Genomic DNA, 20,344 nt, shown 5'->3' with positions numbered 1-20,344 from the left:
AAGATTCACTGCTGGAATCTCAAAACTGAAAGGGACATGAGAGGTCATTCCAAGACTGCCCCAAGGCTCAAGTTCCCATCAAATACTTAAAACTGCTATCAAGTACTTGAACTTCTCATTTCCAGACTAACCAATCCTATCAATGAATCTTTACTACTATAGAATTTGAATGCCCTCCCCATTTCACAAATCCCGTCAATCAGGTCTAGATACAGTCTAATTGATCTACTTCTTTCTTGAAAAAAGAGTTCCCGGTAATGAGCAATTTCTCCAGCGATAGGCCCAATTTACTACCAACTTGCCTACAGCTTGGCAGGACTACCTCTTCTCTCCTTCTAGACTCTGGGCATGTTTGGATTTGATAGTGCATACGACCTGTGCTGCTGCTGAGCCATCCAATCCCTGCTGAGATAACGCAATAAGTATGTTGGACTTAGGAGAAATATGTAAATGAGAACTCAAATGAGTTCTGCAGCCAGGCAGGCAGTACAAATGTGAAGTCATCCAGAGACTTATAGGGAGTAACAGAGATTGGGGTAGCCTGGAGAGTACAGAGAGTCCCTAAAAGCATACAGCTTCATTTATGTCTTTATAAGCACCATCAGAATACTGACTCACCCGTGGTCTGCAATTTGCTCTCACTGTTCCTCAGGCCAGTGTCTGGTGTGGCATTAGCAGCCACACAAGAGACATCAGACCATCGAATGTTCTCATCGTGCCGAGCAAATAATACATAGCATGTTCCAAAATAAACTCTTTTGAAAAGGAAGCAGGTCACGACAAAAGGACCAGCAATTATTTATTTTAAATCTTTCAGGAATAAATTCTCAAGTGGTCCTGCACCTCTTGTGACATTTGGATGTTGGTTGAGATCTTTTTTCTCAAAGCTGGAGAGATTGTGTTTATTCCATAAAAATTTATTAGTAATGATAGTGTTAACTCTTTCTTATTTAGCTTCCTATGCAGCAGGCCCTATGCTAAGTATTTTGTGGACCTAATTAAAAGTAATCCTCACAAAAGAACATGACATTGGCACTGCCCACCACCAGCCTAGTGCAGAACTTTTGCTGTTATTTCTCTCCTCATCCCTTTATGTTTTTCAGTGATGAGACATATTCTTTTCACCCATAACACTAGGTCTGAGGCGTGACCATCCTTAGAAAGAAGCTCATTAAAAAATTTGTACTGATTTATTCTGTAACTGCTTATAGACTAGCTAGAACAAGAAACTCAAACTGCTTATTTTTTAGAGTGCTTTTTTTTTTTTCCAGTTGTCATATGCAGACTTCTCATTAAAACACCCTTCCCTCATATTGTAGACAGATCTCGGATGGAGAGTCAAGGCTTTTCCACCATAAGGGGCTGCCTTGCTGCTGGGCAGGAGGAACTCATCCTCCTGCAAGAGAAAGTCAAGAATGGGAAACTCTCTGTGGACGAAGCCCTGGAGAAATTTAAACACTGGCAGATGGGGAAGACTGGCCTGGAAATAAGTCAGCAGGTAATACAGACCCCAATCCCTTCTGGAGCATTTCCTCAGGTGCAGAGCTCCAGCATCTTTGTAAGCCTCTTTCTCTTAACAAGAAATACAGGTAACTGTTCTTTTGTTTTTAACTAGCCACACACAAAAAAGAGGTTTTAAACTACCAATTAGAAGCTCGACAATACCCAGATTTCATGCTTACAAACCATCGATGAACTCAATGCTGAGACCATGTATATCAGAGCTAATACCTAATCAACGTATAAGGCTGTCCTTAGCACAGCGCATGTTTTATGAATCTCACTGCTGAAGTTAAGGTGAAGCATCTTTACACTAACGTGCTCAGGATTCTGAAGAATGTATTGTGTAGACCAGACTTAAAGGGAACAAGAAAATGCTTGAAATCATATCAGACAATAGTCCTAAGTAATATTTAATAAGTTTTATCATCTCTTCTCCTTAACCTTTGGAAAAATAAAAAAATATATATATATACATATATATCAGGATTTGCATGTATATAAATATGTACATACATAAATATATATATATCAGGATTTGCATATATATGAATATATATATACATCGGTCAGGATTTACAGAGAAATTATGCCAAGAGTATTAACTTCAGATAAGCTTGTCTTCTTTAAACATAACTTACATCCTGAGAGGGGACTACAGTAGGTGGTTCTAAGAGGAGAATGAAAACAAAATATACTCTGTGTAATATAATATACACCCCATGACATTCCTCAGTGAGGGTACCAGGACCATATTCTAGCTATCCAATAGGCCTTCCCACTCCCAAAATGTTTTACCAGTCTTTTTTCTTCTCATCATATAAACCCCAGTACCTTAAAAGCCAGTTCTCAGGCAGCTGTTTGATTAAACACATTTCATTAGCTACATTAGGCCTAAGTATAAATAATCATTAATAGCATAATATGCTACCTTTCCCAAGGATCATTTTTATTTAAAAATAATGCTTAAGAAAACATTTTTAAACAACAGGGAAATGAATCATAATGGTGATTCAAGCAATATGGCATATAAACAGGATATAGTTTAGGCAAGGGACTTTTCCAATACATCTGAGATCACAAGCCTTGTCAGAAATCACCTGTCTCTATGGATAGCTCTTGTTGTGGTTAGGTGACTGGACCTGGTCAAGATTTTGCAGTGTTAAGCAAGGGCAGTTCTTTTGCCAAACAAATGCTAAGAGTGCTGATTGTAGAGTTCTGTAACGGATCGTTGTTCACGGTACAGTATTGCTTTCAATCCACACCATTGCCATCACCGTCAAGCATCCTTCTTATGCCGAAATGGGTAAGATGTGCCTAAGTGCAGACTTACAAATCACTTTCCTAGCAATGCTAGAAAATAAGTTATATGCGTTTTGTTAAGTCAATTGTACTTCATCCTTCTTAGACCCTTCAATAATAAAGTTTACAATTTAAAGTGATCCAACCTAAATACCTTCTTGGTAAGGTTTCACTAGTTGCTTTATTAAACCCTTGGTTGTTTACATGTTATTTGTGTATTTATATTCAATACTGTTTTAGAAAGAATTTAAGGTGGTCTATACTCAACTACTCTGAGACCAGTGTGGCTTAACTAATATATAGGGATAATGGGATAATGAATACAGTAAGCAAAACAAAACAAAACAAAATTTAACCTGTAAATACAAACACTAAGATTACTTTCCATCAGAGTCCAAAGTTTGTGACTGACTGAGGACTTTGGGAGGAATCGGTCAGTTCTTTTCCATTTCTTTCCCAAATTTATTGAGATATCATTGACTTTGTCTAAATTTAAAGTGTATAACGGGTTGATGTGATATATTGCAAAATGATGACTACCATAGCATTAGCTAACACCTCCATGATGTCACAAAATTACCATTTTTGTGTGACGAGAACATATAACGCTACCTCTCTTAGCAACTGTCAAGTTGCTAAATATAATATATATATAATACAGTACTGTTAAATATAATCATCCTGCTGTACATTAGATCCCCAGAACCTTTTTATTTTATAACTGGAAGTTGGTACCCTTTGACCAACATCAACATCTCCCCATTTCATCCACCCCTCAGCCCCTGATAACCATCATTCAACTCTGTTTCTATGAATTTGGCTTTTTTAGAGTTCACATATGTGAGATCACACAGTATTTGTCTTTCTCTATATGACTTATTTCACTTAACATAATGCCCTCAAGGTCCATCCATGTTGCCGCAAATGGTAGGATTTCCTTCTTTCTCCTTGCTGAATAATATTCCAGTGTGTGTGTGTGTGTGTGTGTGTGTGTGTGTGTGTGTATACACACATATATATATACATATATAACACATCTTCTTTATCCATTCATCTGCTGATAGACACGTGGTTTCCATATCTTGGCTATTGCAGTGAACATGGAAAGGCAGCTATTTCTTTGAAATCCTGATTTCATTTCCTTTGGATAAATACCCAGAAGTAGGATTGCTGACTCATATGGTGGTACTATTTTTATGGAGGAACCTCCATACTTATTTTCATAATGGCTGTACCAATTTACATTTCCACCAACACTGCACAAGGCTTCCCTTTTCTCCATAACCTTATCTCTTAGCTCGTGTCCTTTTGATGATAATCATTCTAACACTTTTGAGGTAGGATCCTACTGTGGCTTTGATTTGCATTTCCCTGTTGATTAGTGATGTTGAGAATTTTTTCATGTATCTGTTGGCCATTTTTATGTCTTCTTTGAGAGATGTCTATTCAGTTCCTCTGCCCATTTTTTAATCAGATTATATGGGATGTTTTGCTACTGAGTTGTGTGAGTTCTTTATATATTTTGGATATTAACTCCTTCTCAGATACATGATTTGCAAATATTTTCCCTCAGTCCATAGTGTGCCTTTTCATTTTGCTGGTTGTCTCCTCGCTGTGCAGAAGCTTTTTAGTCTGATGTAGTCCCAGTTGTTTATTTTTGCTTCTGGTGCGTGTGCTTTTTCAGTCATATTCAAAACATCATTGCCAAGACCAATGTCAAAGAGCTTTTTCCCTGTGTTTTTTTAGTCAGTCCTTAACATAAGGGCCTGAACAAAAGTCAGAACAACAAAAAATGAATGTTCTCCCTGTTTTCCCAACACACGCTCATCCCCATATACTTTTCAATATTACTCTTGTAGTTTACAAAAATGTTCATCTGTATCCTGAGAATGAATCTCTCAGAGGTAGCTGTAAAGTTATATTATTCTTGACAGAGTTATTATCCTAGGAAAATAGGAGAAAAAATGGCACAAATACAGAGTTAATAGTGGAAGAGTTTCTAGGATAATGAAGACCCATGTAGAATCCCTGGAGTCAAAGGTGAGATGGCTGAGAAAACCTTGCCTTTAGCTCTCCTCACTCCTACTCACAATCAGTGAGTCCCTTGCTCCACTTATAGGAAGGGATCTTTAAGGCAATGAAAACAACTCTAGGAAAAATGGTTTCTAGGCTTCGGGGGCAACCCTTAGGAAAAGCGCTACTCTAGATTCTCTTCTAAAAGCAGATTTTTTGAATGTTAGCTTGCTTTACCTTTCAGTTAAATAGTGAATAGATGTTCAATGTAGAATATTTGGAAAGCAAAGAAAGGTCACAGGTGAGTTAAGAAGGGAATCCAGTTTGTGTATCATTTGCTACCATGTCCCTGGCTCTTAGAAGGAATTTCTAGTAAGGCATGTACCCTGCAGAGGCTGGAGATCGGCTCAGACAGCAGCAGACCATCACTGTGTTGGCCTCCTGCTTTTGGACACCAAATAGCCAATGTAGATGCCTCAGGTGTTCAATTGGGAAAACAGCTCCCAGAAGAATTGGGCTCTGGGTTTCTACCCTGATTCTAACACTTATAACTGTGTGATTTGGGAAAGTTACTTAACCTCTCTGTAGCTCAGATTCCGTATCTATAAAATGAGATGATGATGTTTTTTATCCACTTCATGAAGTTGTGAGGATTAAGTAAAATAATACATGTAAAGTATCAAGGACGGTGATTGGGACATTGTAAGTACCAAATTAACACTAAGTAGTAGTGGTGGTACTGGTGGTAGTAGTTAAAGTTTTCATCTTAATCCATGACAAATTTGTGAAATTTGACTTCTGTTTCCTGGTTGTTCCCTCATTAAGAAAAAACTACGCCAACTACGAGACTGCATTATTGGGAAAAGGCCAGAAGAAGAAAATGTCTACAGTAAGTAAAATTTGCCTGCTATTCAAAAATAATAGAGTGGAAAATGCAAGGACAGTGGAGTCAAACAGGCCGGAGTTCAAATCTATACTCTATCACTTCCCAGCTGCTTAAACTGGACAGTGTCTTAATCCTTGGTATTCAGGGTCCTTGTCTGCGAAACAGGAATGATTATACATGTATCTGGAAGTGGTTGTCTAAGTTAACAGATAAAATACTTTTCACCTTCTCTGGCCCATAATGGACCTTCAATACACGCTAATTACTTCCTTTCCTTTGATTTCTATGTAAGTTGCAAATAAGATAATTCTGCTCCAGTTGTTTGCTGTTTTTCTGTGTTTGTGTGTGTGTGTGTGTGTGTGTGTGTGTATGAGTCATTATATAGGGTATTAAATTATTAAGGAGTCACACTTTTTTTTAATAAGGTAGAATATTCTCAGTATAGTCAATTCTCACAACTGTCCACATGTGGATCATTTTAAATTATAAATTTCGTGTTGCCTTGTCCCGAAGCTATCATGCTTCTTTGCAACGCAGATTCTCCTTGCTAATAATTAACAGTTGCTCCCAGGGGGGAAAAGCATTTATTTGAATGTTAACACAAACCAAACATTATTAAGATGGTAAATCTTCTCCAAAGATAAACAACACATTCCAAAATTGAAAATAAATTACGTTGTCACTCTGATCACTCTGTCCCCAAGTCCCTACCCCTGCACAAATAATTAAAAACTAACAACCACTAGCAAAGCTTGAAAGCTTCCATCTCTTCCATTTTCAATAATATTGCATAGCTTTTAGCTAGTACTTCATGCTGAAATTCACCATGTTAAAATTCATTTTCTTTTTTACATTATTGGGTTATTATCTACTTTTCCATAGAGAATTCTTTAAGCTCTCTTAGAAATGTTTTCTAAAACAGAAATATACTTTCTAAAATAATTAAAGTCATAAACACAAGACTAATTTACAAATAACTGAGTTCTACAGACCTCCATTGTAATGTGGAATAAGAGAAAAATTTTAACAATGTATAAAATTACAAACAATATAAATAATTTTACTAAGAAACATTAAGTAGTAGTAGTAGCTAATATTTATTAGTTATCTGCTATACACTTAATATTATCTTATTAACAATCCTTTGAGATAGGCATTAGTCCCAATTTATAAATAAGGAAACTGAGAATCTGAGAAACTAAGAAGCCCCTAAACACACAGATTAGAGACTACAACCTACGTCTGTTGGAATCCAAAGTTAATACTCTTTTTTTTTTTTTGCGGTACGCGGGCCTCTCACTGTTGTGGCCTCTCCCGTTGCGGAGCACAGGCTCCGGACGCACAGGCTCAGCGGCCATGGCTCACAGGCCCAGCCGCTCTGCGGCATGTGGGATCTTCCCAGACCAGGGCACGAACCCGCATCCCCTGCATCGGCAGGCGGACTCTCAACCACTGCGCCACCAGGGAAGCCCGTTAATACTCTTAATCATTAGGAATTAACTAGTCCCCCTTCCAGCCAAAATGGAATAAGTAGTATCAGACAAATCCTCCCACTATAAGAATACAAATACTGGGCAGAAAAATGAGGCAACTGATTTCAGGGAGTAGACAATAGGCAGCCTAAGACTATAATCTCAGAGAAAAACAAAATGTATGACTATAATCTCAGAGAAAAACAAAATGTATGAGATATCTCTCATGATTGCCCAGGAGACTGATTTTCTGGCTACAATCTCTGCAAAGCAAGCAAGCAGTCCTGTCAAACTGAGGGGTGCAAAGATCAGAATTCATGGCAGCCAGAGCTGCTGGGATGTGTATGGTGGGTCATTGAAGAGGAGGTAGCTGCGTAGAGAGGTAACCTCAGAGGGAGTGAGGGACTCCAAAAGTCTGTGGCTGAGAGATGAGCTGTACATGTGCAGGGCAAGACCACTCAAGGCATACAAGATAACTGCTTTTAGCACTTTCAAGGCAGAACAGAGACACTGGAGATTGAGCAGAGCCAGGAAAAAGCCAAACTGAGGATGTTTGAGTTCTGCCCTGCCAGAGTGGAAAGGTCTCCTTAATACTTTGTTAAAACACCTGGCATCCTGCTGTGACACCCAAGAGGTATAATGAGTAAGGACTATGACTTAGAGCAAGACCTACTCTAGACATGCCCCAGCAAAGCTTAAAACCAAGCCCCTACAGGAGCCCCACAGAAGACAGAGTTTGTAGGCTTAGTCCTACTGAGAACCTTAGAAAACACCTTGGGCTAACTATAGGTCAACACTGAAAAAAAGCAGAAAACCAAGCTTACCACAAGTTCATGCCAGTAATCAAACTGCCTGCTAAAACAAGAACCTACACTCATCGAAGGAATATTACAGAATCCAGAATATACAACAGATTATCTTTAAAGTCCAGTGTTCAGGGCTTTTTTTAATAAAAGAAGAGGTATAAATTAAAAAAAATGTAATTCATAGAAAAGAAAGCCATCAATAAAAACTGAACCTGAGATGATCCTGTTATTGACCTTAGCAGACAAAAGTTTAAATTATGAACATATTTAAATTAATGAAAAATATGGTTTTAAGGAGTATATAAATATGAAATCTCAGCAGGAAAATCGAAGCTATGTAAAAGAACCAAATGGAAATTTGTAGAAATTAAAATTACAATAAGAAAAATGAAAAATTTATCAGAAGAGCTTATCAGCAGATTGGATATAGCAAAAGTAAGAGTTAATGAACATGAAGACAGATCAACAGAAATTATCCAATATGATGAACAGGGAGATAAAAAGACTTTAAAATGAATGGAGCCTAAGAGACATGTAGTACAATATAAGACAGTCTAGCATACATGTAATCAGAATCCCAGAGGAAAAAAGAATGAGTTTGGGCCAAAACATTTTAAAAGGAATAGTGGTCAAATACTTTCCAAATTTAATGTAAGCTACCTCCATACTGTTCCAAGAACTTCAAAAAATTCCAATTAGCATAACTGTTAAGAAAACTACATCTGGGCATCTTGTAGTCAAACTACTTCAAGTCAAGATAAAGAGAAATTCTTGAAAGCAGCCAGAGAAAAAAGACACTTTACATATAGAGGGAAAAGTATAAGCATATTCCATATTCACTACATATTCACTAATTGCTTATCAGAAACATGGAGGACTAAAGACAGTGCAGTAATATCTCTAAAGTGCTAAGAGAAAAACAAATGACCACTTAGAATTGTATATCCAGGGAAAATAACCTTCAAAAATTTGTTGAAATAGAGACATTTTCCGATAATCGAAATCAGAGAATTCATAGACAGCAAAACTGCAATGTAAGAAATGCTAAAGAATGTCATACAAGGTGAAGGGGTTATTAACAAACAAAAACTCAGATCCACACTAAGGAATAAAGAACACTGAAAATTTTACAAAGCAGATAGAAATAAAATATTATGTTTTCTTTTTTCTCATAAATTATTTCAAAAACAACTGTTTAAAGCAAAATAGTAACACTTAAATTAGGGATTATAGCATATGAAGAAGGAAAAGATGTGAAAACAATTATGCAAATACAGAGGGTGCAGATAAGTGGAATTATATGGTTGCAAAATTTTTGTAACATGTAGTTCCAAGTATGGAATATAAAGAATCAGTTATAAAGAAGAGGAAAGATTAAGGTAAGAAAGATGAAGTGTCAAGTGTAAGACATGAAGCATGAAGAAGTACACTATTGTCTCTAAATAGACTGTAAGTTAATGGTACATATCTTAGTTATAAAGTAGGTAGATGATAGATAGATAGATAAAGAAACTAATAGAGGAAATAAAATGTAACACTAAAAAGCTATTTGATTCACCAAAAAGTAAAGCAGGAAAGTAGCAAAAACATAAACAAAATGGATTAGTAAATAACCAAGAACAAGATGTTAGTATTAAACTGAGTCATATCAATAATTGTGTTAAATGTAAATAGATTAAAAGTATCATTTAAAAGGTAGACATTTTCCAGCCTGATAAAAAAGTAATACCCAACTTTGTGCTATCTAAAAGGCCACGCATTTTAAATCTAAGACACAGATAGGTTAAAAGTAAAGATGGTAAAAGATCTACCATGCCAATAGTAAGCATTAGAAAGCTGGCATGGCTATATCAATACAAGACAAGATGAATTTCAATACAAAGAGTATTACAAGAGACAAAAGAGGAAATTACAAACTGACAAAAGGGCAGTTCACTAGGAAGATACAAAAATCCTAAATATTTGTGTACCTTAAACTGTGTATGTATTTATGAGTTTTCTCAAAACTCATGAAGCAAAATTTGATAGTACTCAGAGATGTTTTCACCTATTTCTTAGTAATTGATAGAAGAAATAGAAAAAAATCAGTAACAATATAGAAGATCTAAACAACACTGTCAACAAACTTGACCTAATTGACTTTACAGAACAGGGCATCAAAAAAAATTCAGAATACATGTTTGTTTAAGGTGTACATGGAAAGTTCAGCAAGACAGAACACATACTGGACTATCGAAAATTTTCAATAAATTTAAAAAGATTGAAATCTTCAGAGTATGTTCTCTGAAAGATTTCAGTCTTTTGAAATCTTTTATCTCTTACCACAACAGAAATAAATTAGAATTTAATTAAGAAATTAGAAAAAAACTCTCAAAATAGTTAAGAATTAAATACAACATTTCAAAATAACGCATGGGGTCAAATAAATCACAAGGAAATATTTCAACCTGAATGATAATGAAAACACAACATTACAAAATTGTGGAATGCAACCAAAACAGTACTTACAGGGAAATACATGGCTATAAATGTGAAAATAGAAAAGATGAAAAATTTAAGATCAATGATCTAAGCTTCCACCTTAGGAAACTAGAAAATGAAAAGCAACTCTCCAAAAAGAGCTGAGAGTAAAAAATAATAATAAGATCAAAAATCAATGAACCAGAGTAATAATAGAGAAAATTAACAAAACCAAAACTTAGTTATTTAAAAATGTAAATGAAATTGATAAGCCCATGGCAAAAATGATCATGCAAAAAAGAGAAAGCAAGAGTTACCTATATCAGGAGTTAGGCTATCACAACAGATCCTACAGACATTAAAAAGATTCTAAGGAGATATAATTAAGTTTTGCCAATACATTAAACAACTCAGACAAAAAGAGCAAATTAATTAAAAATAAAATTTACCAAACCTGACTCCAAAGGGGAAAGAAAGGAAAAACCCTACACTTCTGTGAGTAAATCTCTTTGTAGTCTGACTTTTAGAACTTTGTTAATGTTTTACATATTCAGCAAACTAGGATGGGACTGAGAAGGGGACAAGATGGAATATAAGCAGAAGAAAACGAACCTAGCAGTATTACAAATAAAATAAATAACATATCCACACTAAAGGGGGATAGGAAAAAAAAACAAATAAATTTAGAAAACAGCATATTCTAAGACTAAAATTAAAAGAAAAAAACAGTACATAAAGATTGTATTCTATACTCCAGTTAGTAGGTCTTATTTCTCTACAGGGGTATAGTTAAGCAATTTCAAAACTACTTTATGTATATTCTAGCATTGAGTAAACAAATAAATTCACTATTGATAATGAGAGCCAGGTTTCCTATTGTCAGAGAAAGGAGTTACAACTAAGGAAAGAAGGAAGCCCAGAATGAATCTTGTAGTATTGGATTGGAATTGGAGGTAAAAGCATAACAACTCATGGTTGTTAATATTGGGTTGGCCAAAACGTTTGTTCAGGTCTTTCCATAAGATCATATGGAAAAACCTGAATGAATGTTTTGGCCAACCCAATATATATGTTACACATAAATATAGAAATATAGTTGTATATATATTTCCTTGGCTCTGTCTGCTGAGAGCACCTAGAAACAATGACAGCCCAGCAACAGTGAGCACATCTAGTACCTAGATCTTAGTTCACAAAAAGAAAAATAGCTAATAAGCATGTGAAAACATGCTCAACATCATTAATCATCAGGAAAAAGTAAACTGAATTACACTGAGGTACCAATACACAACAAATATAGCTACAATTTTTTAATATTGTCAAAGTTAAGCAATTAGAATGTGGAAGAACTGGACATGCACTGCATGCATTGCTGATGGGAGTATAAAGTGTTGTGACAACTTTAGAAATATTAAATATGCACTTACTATTGATAGATAACCTAGCTATTCAAGAGAAAGAAAAGATGGAAAATATGTTCATTCAAAAACATGTTCATGAAAGTTCACAGCAGTTTCATTCATAATAGCCAAAGTGGAAACAATCCAAATGTCCAATAGGAGATTAGGTGATTATATTGTGATATATTCACACAATGGAATACTACTCAGCAGTAAAAAGGGATCCCTACTATCACACACACAACCAGAATGCATCTCACAGATATTATGCTGAGTGCAAGATACCAGACACAGAAGAATACCTGCTGTAAGATCCCATTTATCTGGACTTCTAGATAAAACAAATCTATAGAGATAGAAATCAGCTCAGGGGCCATCAGGGGTAATGGTGGGTGAGAATTGAGGTAAGGGGACACAAGGGAGTTTTCTGTGGAGATGAAATGTTCTCTGTGCTAATGGGGGTGATGGGTATATGCTGTATAGATTTGTCAAGAGTCATCAACCTATACACTTAAAAATGTGTGACTTGTACTGTATGTAAGTAGTTCTGAATAAGGTTAATTTTAAAAAATACTTGAATAGCTCAGGCTAAAAGAATATCAAAGCAGAGCAGGAGTAGCATGAACATTATATACTACTAAATGTAAAATGGATGGCTAGTGGGAAGCTGCTGTATAGCACAGGGAGATCAGTTCGATGCTTTGTGACCACCTAGAGGGGTGGGATAGGGAGGGTGGGAGGGAGATGCAAGAGGGAGGGGATATGGGGACATGTGTGTGCGTATGGCTGATTCACTTTGTTGTACAACAGAAACTAACACAGTATTGTGAAGCAATTATACTCCAATAAAGATCTATTTTTTTAAAAAAAGAATTCAACAACAAAAAAAAGCAGAGTAGGAAGCTTTTATTAAGTGTCAAATATATCTAAAATCATAATAATGTGGGACAAGTGTCAGAAGGAAAAAAGACAAAAATTTTAAAAGACGTAGTTTCACACTTAGTGGCTGGAGGTTAGTATAAATCACGTGTGAAACTACATAGTCACTTCAAGGACAAAAGTAGTCAAACAATAAGAAGGAAGCTTAAGATAAATATTGAGCAAAACTCAGTAGAATGTGCTTTTTTTGTCTTGTAGATAAGCTCACCATTGTGCACCATCCCAATGGTAAGTGTGTGGTGTTTATAGAAGGATTTAGGACTAAAACAAAGTTCATAGTAAACCAACTTTTACATTAATGTAAACCTAATGTGATTAAGCTGGTCACCGTAAAAACTCACAGAGATTTTATATTTGTAAGCAAAACCACCTGACATCCAAAATAAATGTGAGATGATTCTAGAATAGCAATGCTAGAGGCATTGTGATATAGTAAAAAAAGCACCTGCTTTGAACTCTGACCTGGCTCTTCACGACTTACTAGCTGTGGCCTTTGGCTTAAACTCTTTAAGCCCCAGTTCCCTCATTTGTAAAATGCAGATAAGAATTCTATCAGCTCAGTGATTCGTGTCCACCTAGAGGGGTGGTATAGGGAGGGAGAGAGGGAGATGCAAGAGGGAGGGGATATGGGGATATATGTATATGTATAGCTGATTCACTTATTATACAGCAGAAACTAACACATCATTGTAAAGCAATTATACTCCAATAAAGATGTTAAAAAAAAAAGAATTCTATCGTGGAGATTACTATAAAAACAGATGATGATTTGTGCAAATGGAGCTAACTGCTTGATAAGTGGGAGATGTTGATAGGACAAATGAAATTGGAATGGCACGCAATAGCTGGAGGGGTTCCCTTCAGTGTGATGGGGGAGGATGGGTGCAGAAGGTAGGCAGGGTAGAGGGGAGCTGCAGGCCAGCTGGGGGCTGTCCCATGAGCTCCAAACACTGCCTGCAGCCTTGAAGCACGGGGCTGACTGCAGGAATGGAGAGGCACGTGGCTGGGATGGAAAGTGAGAAACCTGTGAGAAAAGCAGGAAGTAGCATGGGCCAAGGTGGAGCAGTAGAAACAAACTTTTATTTAAAAAAAAAAAGTGTGCTTTGCAATTGCCTGATTCTGGTAAATGGGGAAGAGAAAAGGAAGAAAAAGGCATAATCAAGTGGAGCTTGTTATTCGAAGATGTTGGATTGTTTCTGAGCTGAAGCAGCTCCTTGAGTATCCTATTCTAGTCAATCCCTATGTGTAGGAGAAATTAATACATACTTGTCAAGGGTGCTATTTAAATATGCCCTTTTGGATCTCTTTAATATTTTTTCTCTTTACCCATATCCTGTTCTTCGCATATATATTTTTAAGTGCTAAATAAAGGAATTATTAAATGTGTGAACAAGTGAAGAGATAGTAACAGAGTTTGTATTTCTAGGTAATGAAAATGCCCACAATGAAAATGTGTCATATGACATACCCTTTGGCAATAAGGTGGGTTGTATATTTCTTCATTTTTATAAAATGCAAAAAAGAATTCTTTGTTGAGAAGGAATATGAAAGCCTTCTATGCTGACTATGCTTTGAGACATTCCAACAAATGTGAACTAAATAGGTCACATAAGCATTTGTGTGCAAAATCCATGAGCAATAATTTAAAGAAATTAACTGTTCTGAAAAAAGGAAAGAAAGAACTCAAAGGAAAAAGGCACCGAGGCCCAAGTGTGGATGAATTCAACAGAACAAATAAATCTTAGAGGAGTTATAAACACATCTTCTTTAGCAAAAGGAACATGATGAGCCTATTTGAACCACGATTTATACAATCCTTAAAGTCTAGTGTTAAGAAAAAATGTAATGCCAAAATATTGTTATATAAATATGCATTATTTCACATTGTAAAGTTAACCAAAAGTAAATTGCTAACAAGAAGCCAGAAATAACACTAAGACAGTAGCAATGGAGAACCAAGACCAGTTCAAGACAACACCAACTGATGTCCTATCCACAAATTTTTCTTCATAAAAAATCATGCTATTCCAACTATCTACGTATGTGATGTACGACATTTGCACTGTTACCCAGGGTCATCTGGCAGCTGGATTTCTTGCTAAAATCCAGAATTAGGGCCCATAACAAACCCATTTTAGTTTACCAAATTTTAATAACTCCTTAAGCTCTCATGCTTCAAATAAATCATATGTAATTATAGAAGTCATTCACCCTTAAGAACTGCTTGAAGTATTTGCGTTTCTGGATCATTCTGTGGCCCACCAATGAGCTATAGACCTAATGGGTCTACAGCACATATGGACCTAATGGGTCTACAGCACATATGGACCTAATGGGTCTACAGCACATATGGACCTAATGGGTCTACAGCACACAGACTCATGAGACTCATTTGACTGTAGCAGAATTGTGAGGTACCACCTAGCCCAGGAGTTTATGAAAATATCTTTGTTAAACAAAGATTATTCTACAAGATCTGGAGGACGATCTTGAGAGCAAGATTTTGGATAAGAGGAAAAGAATACAGATTCCCAACGCTTAGGCTATTCTCCCTCAAAAAGAAAATAAAATTTGAACTGAAGGACTTTGATGTAGTTGAGCTTTACAATGACTCTTTCCTTTAAGGATGGAGGACTGTCTTGCCAGTTGCCTCTACAAAGCTGTTTTTCTGTGACTGTGAAAGGCAGCTGTGACTTTATCATGTTTCTTTGTTCAGCCTTAAAATGAAGAAATGCTAACTCTATTTTTTTTTTTCCTTAGCTTCCTGCTCGACTCCAAGTTGAAAAGGAATTTGGTTTCTGTTGCAGGAAAGATCACTAAACAAGGTAAAATACCAGCTGTATTTTTTAGAAAACCTAAAGCAGGCTTATTAGGAACGTGAAGGAATCATTTGTCTAGCAAACAGAATACCTTAAATATTTCATTGTCTTCTCCTGAAAGGATAAACATGTGTATTTTTCAAGGTAAAGGTGATTGTTCTTTAGAAAGATTTATTATAGGGGTGGTTTTATGCTAGGTAATCAATTTCAGATGATGATCCATTTGTCACTAATACATTTCCTGTGATCTTATTTTCAGGTTATTATAATAAAACTCAAAAATCTGCAGACACCTTCTGGGTGAAGCAGGCTTGCATTGGATTGCCTGCTGTCTTCAGGACAAATCTATACTGTGAAAGCAGAAGCAAGCTTTTGAATTTCAGAATTCATTATTGCCACAAGTTATTGGCATTATACCTCTTCAGATGAGTATATCAACATGAAAATTAAATGCTGCAGAGCAATTGAATTCTTTGATAATTCTTGCGTTTTACAATGCACTTTGCCACTGAAGCAGCTATTTCCCATTTTTAAAATTGAAGAAAAACAAGAGCAGAGAAGTTAAATGCTCTGTAGCAAAGCTACTGGGCCTGTTTAATGGGCTAACCTTAATCGTTTACTCCCCGCTACAATTAGAATAAGCATAAAAAATACAAATTTGTTTTGTACATATTTGCTTTTCCAGTGGGTGGTCTGGTTTCTGAACTTCTCACATTCAGAGCTCTAATTATTATTGTCACATCATGTTTGCAGCAACCTTCCATTTTTTAGAGCCTGTTTGCATATAACCTTGAGAACATTATTTTTTTAACTCTGTGTCTCAAATTAATATACATTTCCACAACCTATATTCTCTATTAAAAGGTTTATAATTTCATCATTCCATTTCTTAGAAGCAATTTATAAGCTTAGAATAGAATGTGGTTTTATCATTCTATGATTTCTACCCACTGCAAATTAAATAAATGTTTAAAGCTATGTCTGACTTTTCAAAATAAATGTATGAGAATTAACCACTAAATTCTTCTGCTTACCAGTTTACAGAGAGAAGTCTACCAAATATTTTTTTAATTTCACTGTGTAGGGCCCATAAGGTAAACACACAAATGATTTTTTTCTAGCTTCTAAACAGTGATTTATAGGGATATATATTTTAAGTGATTCTGCAAAACACTGCCCATAAGTTTCTCATGACCATTAACACTCTTAAGCTCAGGTTTTAAAAAAATAACATAGTAGTTTGATCAGTCCCTAACGGAAGGTGCTTCTTGATTATGACATTTGGAAATTAGGTCCATAGTTTCACATCTAAGCTTTCAAGAAATGGAATGCCCTTCCACATACTGAGCCCCCATTTCTGTGGATTGTCCCACCCAAAGAGTCATGAAAAGCAATAGGAAAACCAACTGCTTTTCTATAATTTTCTTCATCTATAAAATTCAGATGTGTCTGTTATCTCTAAAGTAAGAATTTCCATATAGGCCTGTGACTGGTGCCTACAATTCCACTGTCAATTCTATTCTTATTAAAAACGTGAAATCCAGTAACAGGTAAAATGGCAACTTTTCTAATTACAAAGCAATTAGATCATTTCTTACCTGAGACGCAATTCAGGGTGGAAGTGGGAGATAAAGCAAAAATGCTATTCAGTTTTTTAACATGGAAAGAAATCTAAAGTCAGCACCTCTAAGTTCTATCCTTCTGAACTGGGCTAGTTTAGAATAAAACCATGGCAAAAAGCCCCTTTAATAGTCTCTTTCCCTAGATACTCTGGTCCTTGAAATCTTACTACTTTGTCATCACAATGAAAGGGAGGAAAAGAAACCAAAAATAACTGAGGTCCTCCCTATGACTCCTGAACCATGGTCCCTCCCCTCCTTGACTTATTAGCCTTGTCCAGATCATAGTAGACAGAGAAGTTTGGAGTTGGGGGATCAGAGAAGTTCACATCAAGCCTGTTGCATTGAAGGAAGAGATGAAAAGTAGAGAAACGCAAAGGCGGAGGAAGGGTAATCCAAATTTAGGAATGACCCCAGATAAGAATACCCAGAAGGAAGCAATATTTTTTCATCTCTGGGCTTTATTCTTAACATACAGAATACTGTCTATCAAATTTGAGCCACGCTACAGAAGTTTGTTCTTAGTGATGGAAGAGATCATATGTCAGGATCTAGACTAGTAGACTAGGAAGATGTGAGCTTTCCTTGGAGATTTGGGGCATTTGCCTAAGAGCCCCAGTCACTGCCAGAAAGGAAACACCTGTATGGGAAATCTTCTGAAGATTTTGTGCTGATTCTGGAAGCCTGAGCAACCAGTAGGTAATAAAATACCTTATCTTTCCTGTCATCCCTTTCTCAATTTGGATTTGTTCCCAATCCATTACTCTTAATGTACACAAGAACCACCCCCTTCCTCTTAAATTTACTTGACTCTGACTTCTAAAGAAATCTGGACTGGTATTAAATGTTATCAAAAGAATTTTATGTTTAAAATTAATTCCCTTCTTTTCTACTTAGTTTTCTAGGATAAAGAAGAAGAAGCATCTAGACCAGTGGTTCTCAACTAAGGCATCTGGCAATATCTGGAGGCACTTTTTATTGTCATGACTTCAGAGAAGGTGCTCTTGGCATCTAGTGTGTAGAGACAAGGGATGCTAATGAACATCCAATAAACTACAAGACAAAGAAATGTCCTGTCCAAAATGTCAACACTTCGAGGTTGGGAAACTCTGATCTACACTATAAAGTAAAATGGGATTAACACTTAGAAGAATGTTATTAAAATAAAAACAGTTAACTTTATATGGAATTTTCTGGAAGTGGAAACCCATGTGATAGCATAAATCAGTGTTTATATTTTGAAGTGCATATGGTGTAACTTAAATGGACCATTAAGTACTCAAAAGAACACATGACTTAAACATTTTTGTAAATCAAACATTAGATTATGCTACCAGTGGAGACTCCAATTTTTAGAAAATGAGACTGTTCTCAGTATTGTTCTAATGAAAATGACCTTGTAACTTAAGTCATTATTATATCCTATTCATGCTCTAAGCACTTGCTCATCTGAGTTCCTTCTTCTAATGCTCAGGGGGTCTGATTTTAATAACTTGGACTTACCTGAATTTTACTGCATATTGCTTTTCTAAATGGGTAAATATTTAGGAAAGAGGTCTGCTCATGAGCCGGATCTGGTCACTCCCAGCTAATCAGCACAGGGCTGGTATGAGGCCCCCCTTGCAGTACTTTCTGTAACTGTACCTGCCAACCATACTTGTTGGCCTTCCTTATTTTGTGGAGATGACCTTTAAAGGCAGGGACTGCCACACAAAAGACAGCAAAAACAAGATTCTAAATACAATAGACCTGGGACTTCCCTGGCTGTCCAGTTGTTAGGACTCCGTGCTTCCACTGAACGGGGCACGCGTTTGATCCCTGGTCGGGGAGATCCCGGAGATCCTGCAAGCTGTGAGGCTCGGCCAAAACCAATAATAAATAAATAAATAAAATAGGCTTCAAATTTATAAATTACAGTATATGATTTCCTCAATATTCTCATCTTCAAAATGCAGATTCTTACATAATTTTACAGGTATTAAATGACATCATGTGCTTACATGAGAAGTGCAGTATTGCGTTCAAGAGCATGAACTTTGAGGAAAGACCAACGTAGTTTGAATATTGGCTCACCTATATCCTAGCTATGTAAACTAAGCCAGTTTTCCAGTTTCCCTGAGCCCTATTTAATCATTAGTAAAGTGGGGTTATCAATACCAACATCAGCATAGGTGGTTTGAGAACTAAAAGTAAAAATATTAATTAATAATAGGACACTATTAGGACACTTAAAATGCAGTACTGCTAATGATTGTGATAAAAAAAAAAAAAGGCAGGCATACCTCCAGCATAAGCTGAGATACACGGTCACTCCGCTTAAATGAGACATAGGTGCTTAGTATATTTTTGGTTCCAAGTAAATTCTCAGTGAAGATAGTTGGCAAAAAATAATCCTCTTTGAAATGTGAATACAGTGTGATATAGGTGACTTGTTATCTGACTGGCTCTCAGGCACAGCCTTATAGCATATGATTCAAATCCACATCATTATTTACAAAACCAATGCTTACAAAATGTTGAATGACCACCTGGATCACCCATAAACATGAGAAGCTTCAAGCAGAAATATCCATCAGTGTAAAGTACAGTATTTCCCAAACTGTGTTACAAGGAACTCACGCATATTCAATTTAAAAGGGTTTCTGTGATCAAGTGAGATGAGAAAGTGCTATGTATTTTAGTCCCTTTTAGAAGAGCATATTAGACATCCAAGTATTGAAGACTAATCCTGCAATAAAGAAATCTATACTGTTTGAAAAACACTGACTTACATTTTATGTATATGTAAGCTGGTCTCATTTTCCATTTAATGGGAAAAGAAAAACTGGATGAAGGATGCCTGCTGTGATATGTTGAGACGGCGTCTGAAACCTGGGTTCAGTGGCAAACAGTGTCAAAATCAGTCAGTGATGTTTGCTGTGAAGAATGATGGGGGAGGGTAAGGGGAGTGGTGGCATGCATGAGGCTTATTTGGCATTCAAAATTTGCCCTTGGGGCTTCCCTGGTGGCGCAGTGGTTGGGAGTCCGCCTGCTGATGCAGGGGACACGGGTTCGTGCCCCGGTCCGGGAAGATCCCACATGCCGAGGAGCGGCTGGACCCGTGAGCCATGGCCGCTGAGCCTGCACGT

General features: G+C 36.4%; 1 protein-coding gene across 6 annotated transcripts in view; it reads left to right on the top strand.

Moving 5' to 3' along the window:
• Positions 1–19,976, top strand: part of BANK1 (B cell scaffold protein with ankyrin repeats 1) — a 315,016-nt gene extending 295,040 nt beyond the window's left edge. For 5 of the 6 annotated variants that reach the window (XM_024736054.1, XM_024736053.1, XM_024736052.1 and 2 more), the window contains exons 12-17: positions 1,320–1,498; positions 5,641–5,704; positions 12,977–13,006; positions 14,205–14,260; positions 15,539–15,603; positions 15,857–19,976. In XM_024736054.1, the coding sequence (XP_024591822.1) occupies positions 1,320–1,498; positions 5,641–5,704; positions 12,977–13,006; positions 14,205–14,260; positions 15,539–15,598 (389 nt within the window). In that variant the 3' untranslated portion in view covers positions 15,599–15,603; positions 15,857–19,976. The remainder of the gene's footprint in view (positions 1–1,319; positions 1,499–5,640; positions 5,705–12,976; positions 13,007–14,204; positions 14,261–15,538; positions 15,604–15,856) is intronic. The other variant, XR_003001982.1, reaches the window with a different exon arrangement.
• Positions 19,977–20,344: the final 368 nt, after the last annotated feature.

This window comes from Neophocaena asiaeorientalis, unplaced genomic scaffold, assembly GCF_003031525.2.
Source record: "Neophocaena asiaeorientalis asiaeorientalis breed wild unplaced genomic scaffold, Neophocaena_asiaeorientalis_V1.1 scaffold7, whole genome shotgun sequence".
In the NCBI taxonomy this organism is placed as follows: Eukaryota; Metazoa; Chordata; class Mammalia; order Artiodactyla; family Phocoenidae; genus Neophocaena; species Neophocaena asiaeorientalis.
This window is presented reverse-complemented; position numbering and strand designations above follow the sequence as displayed.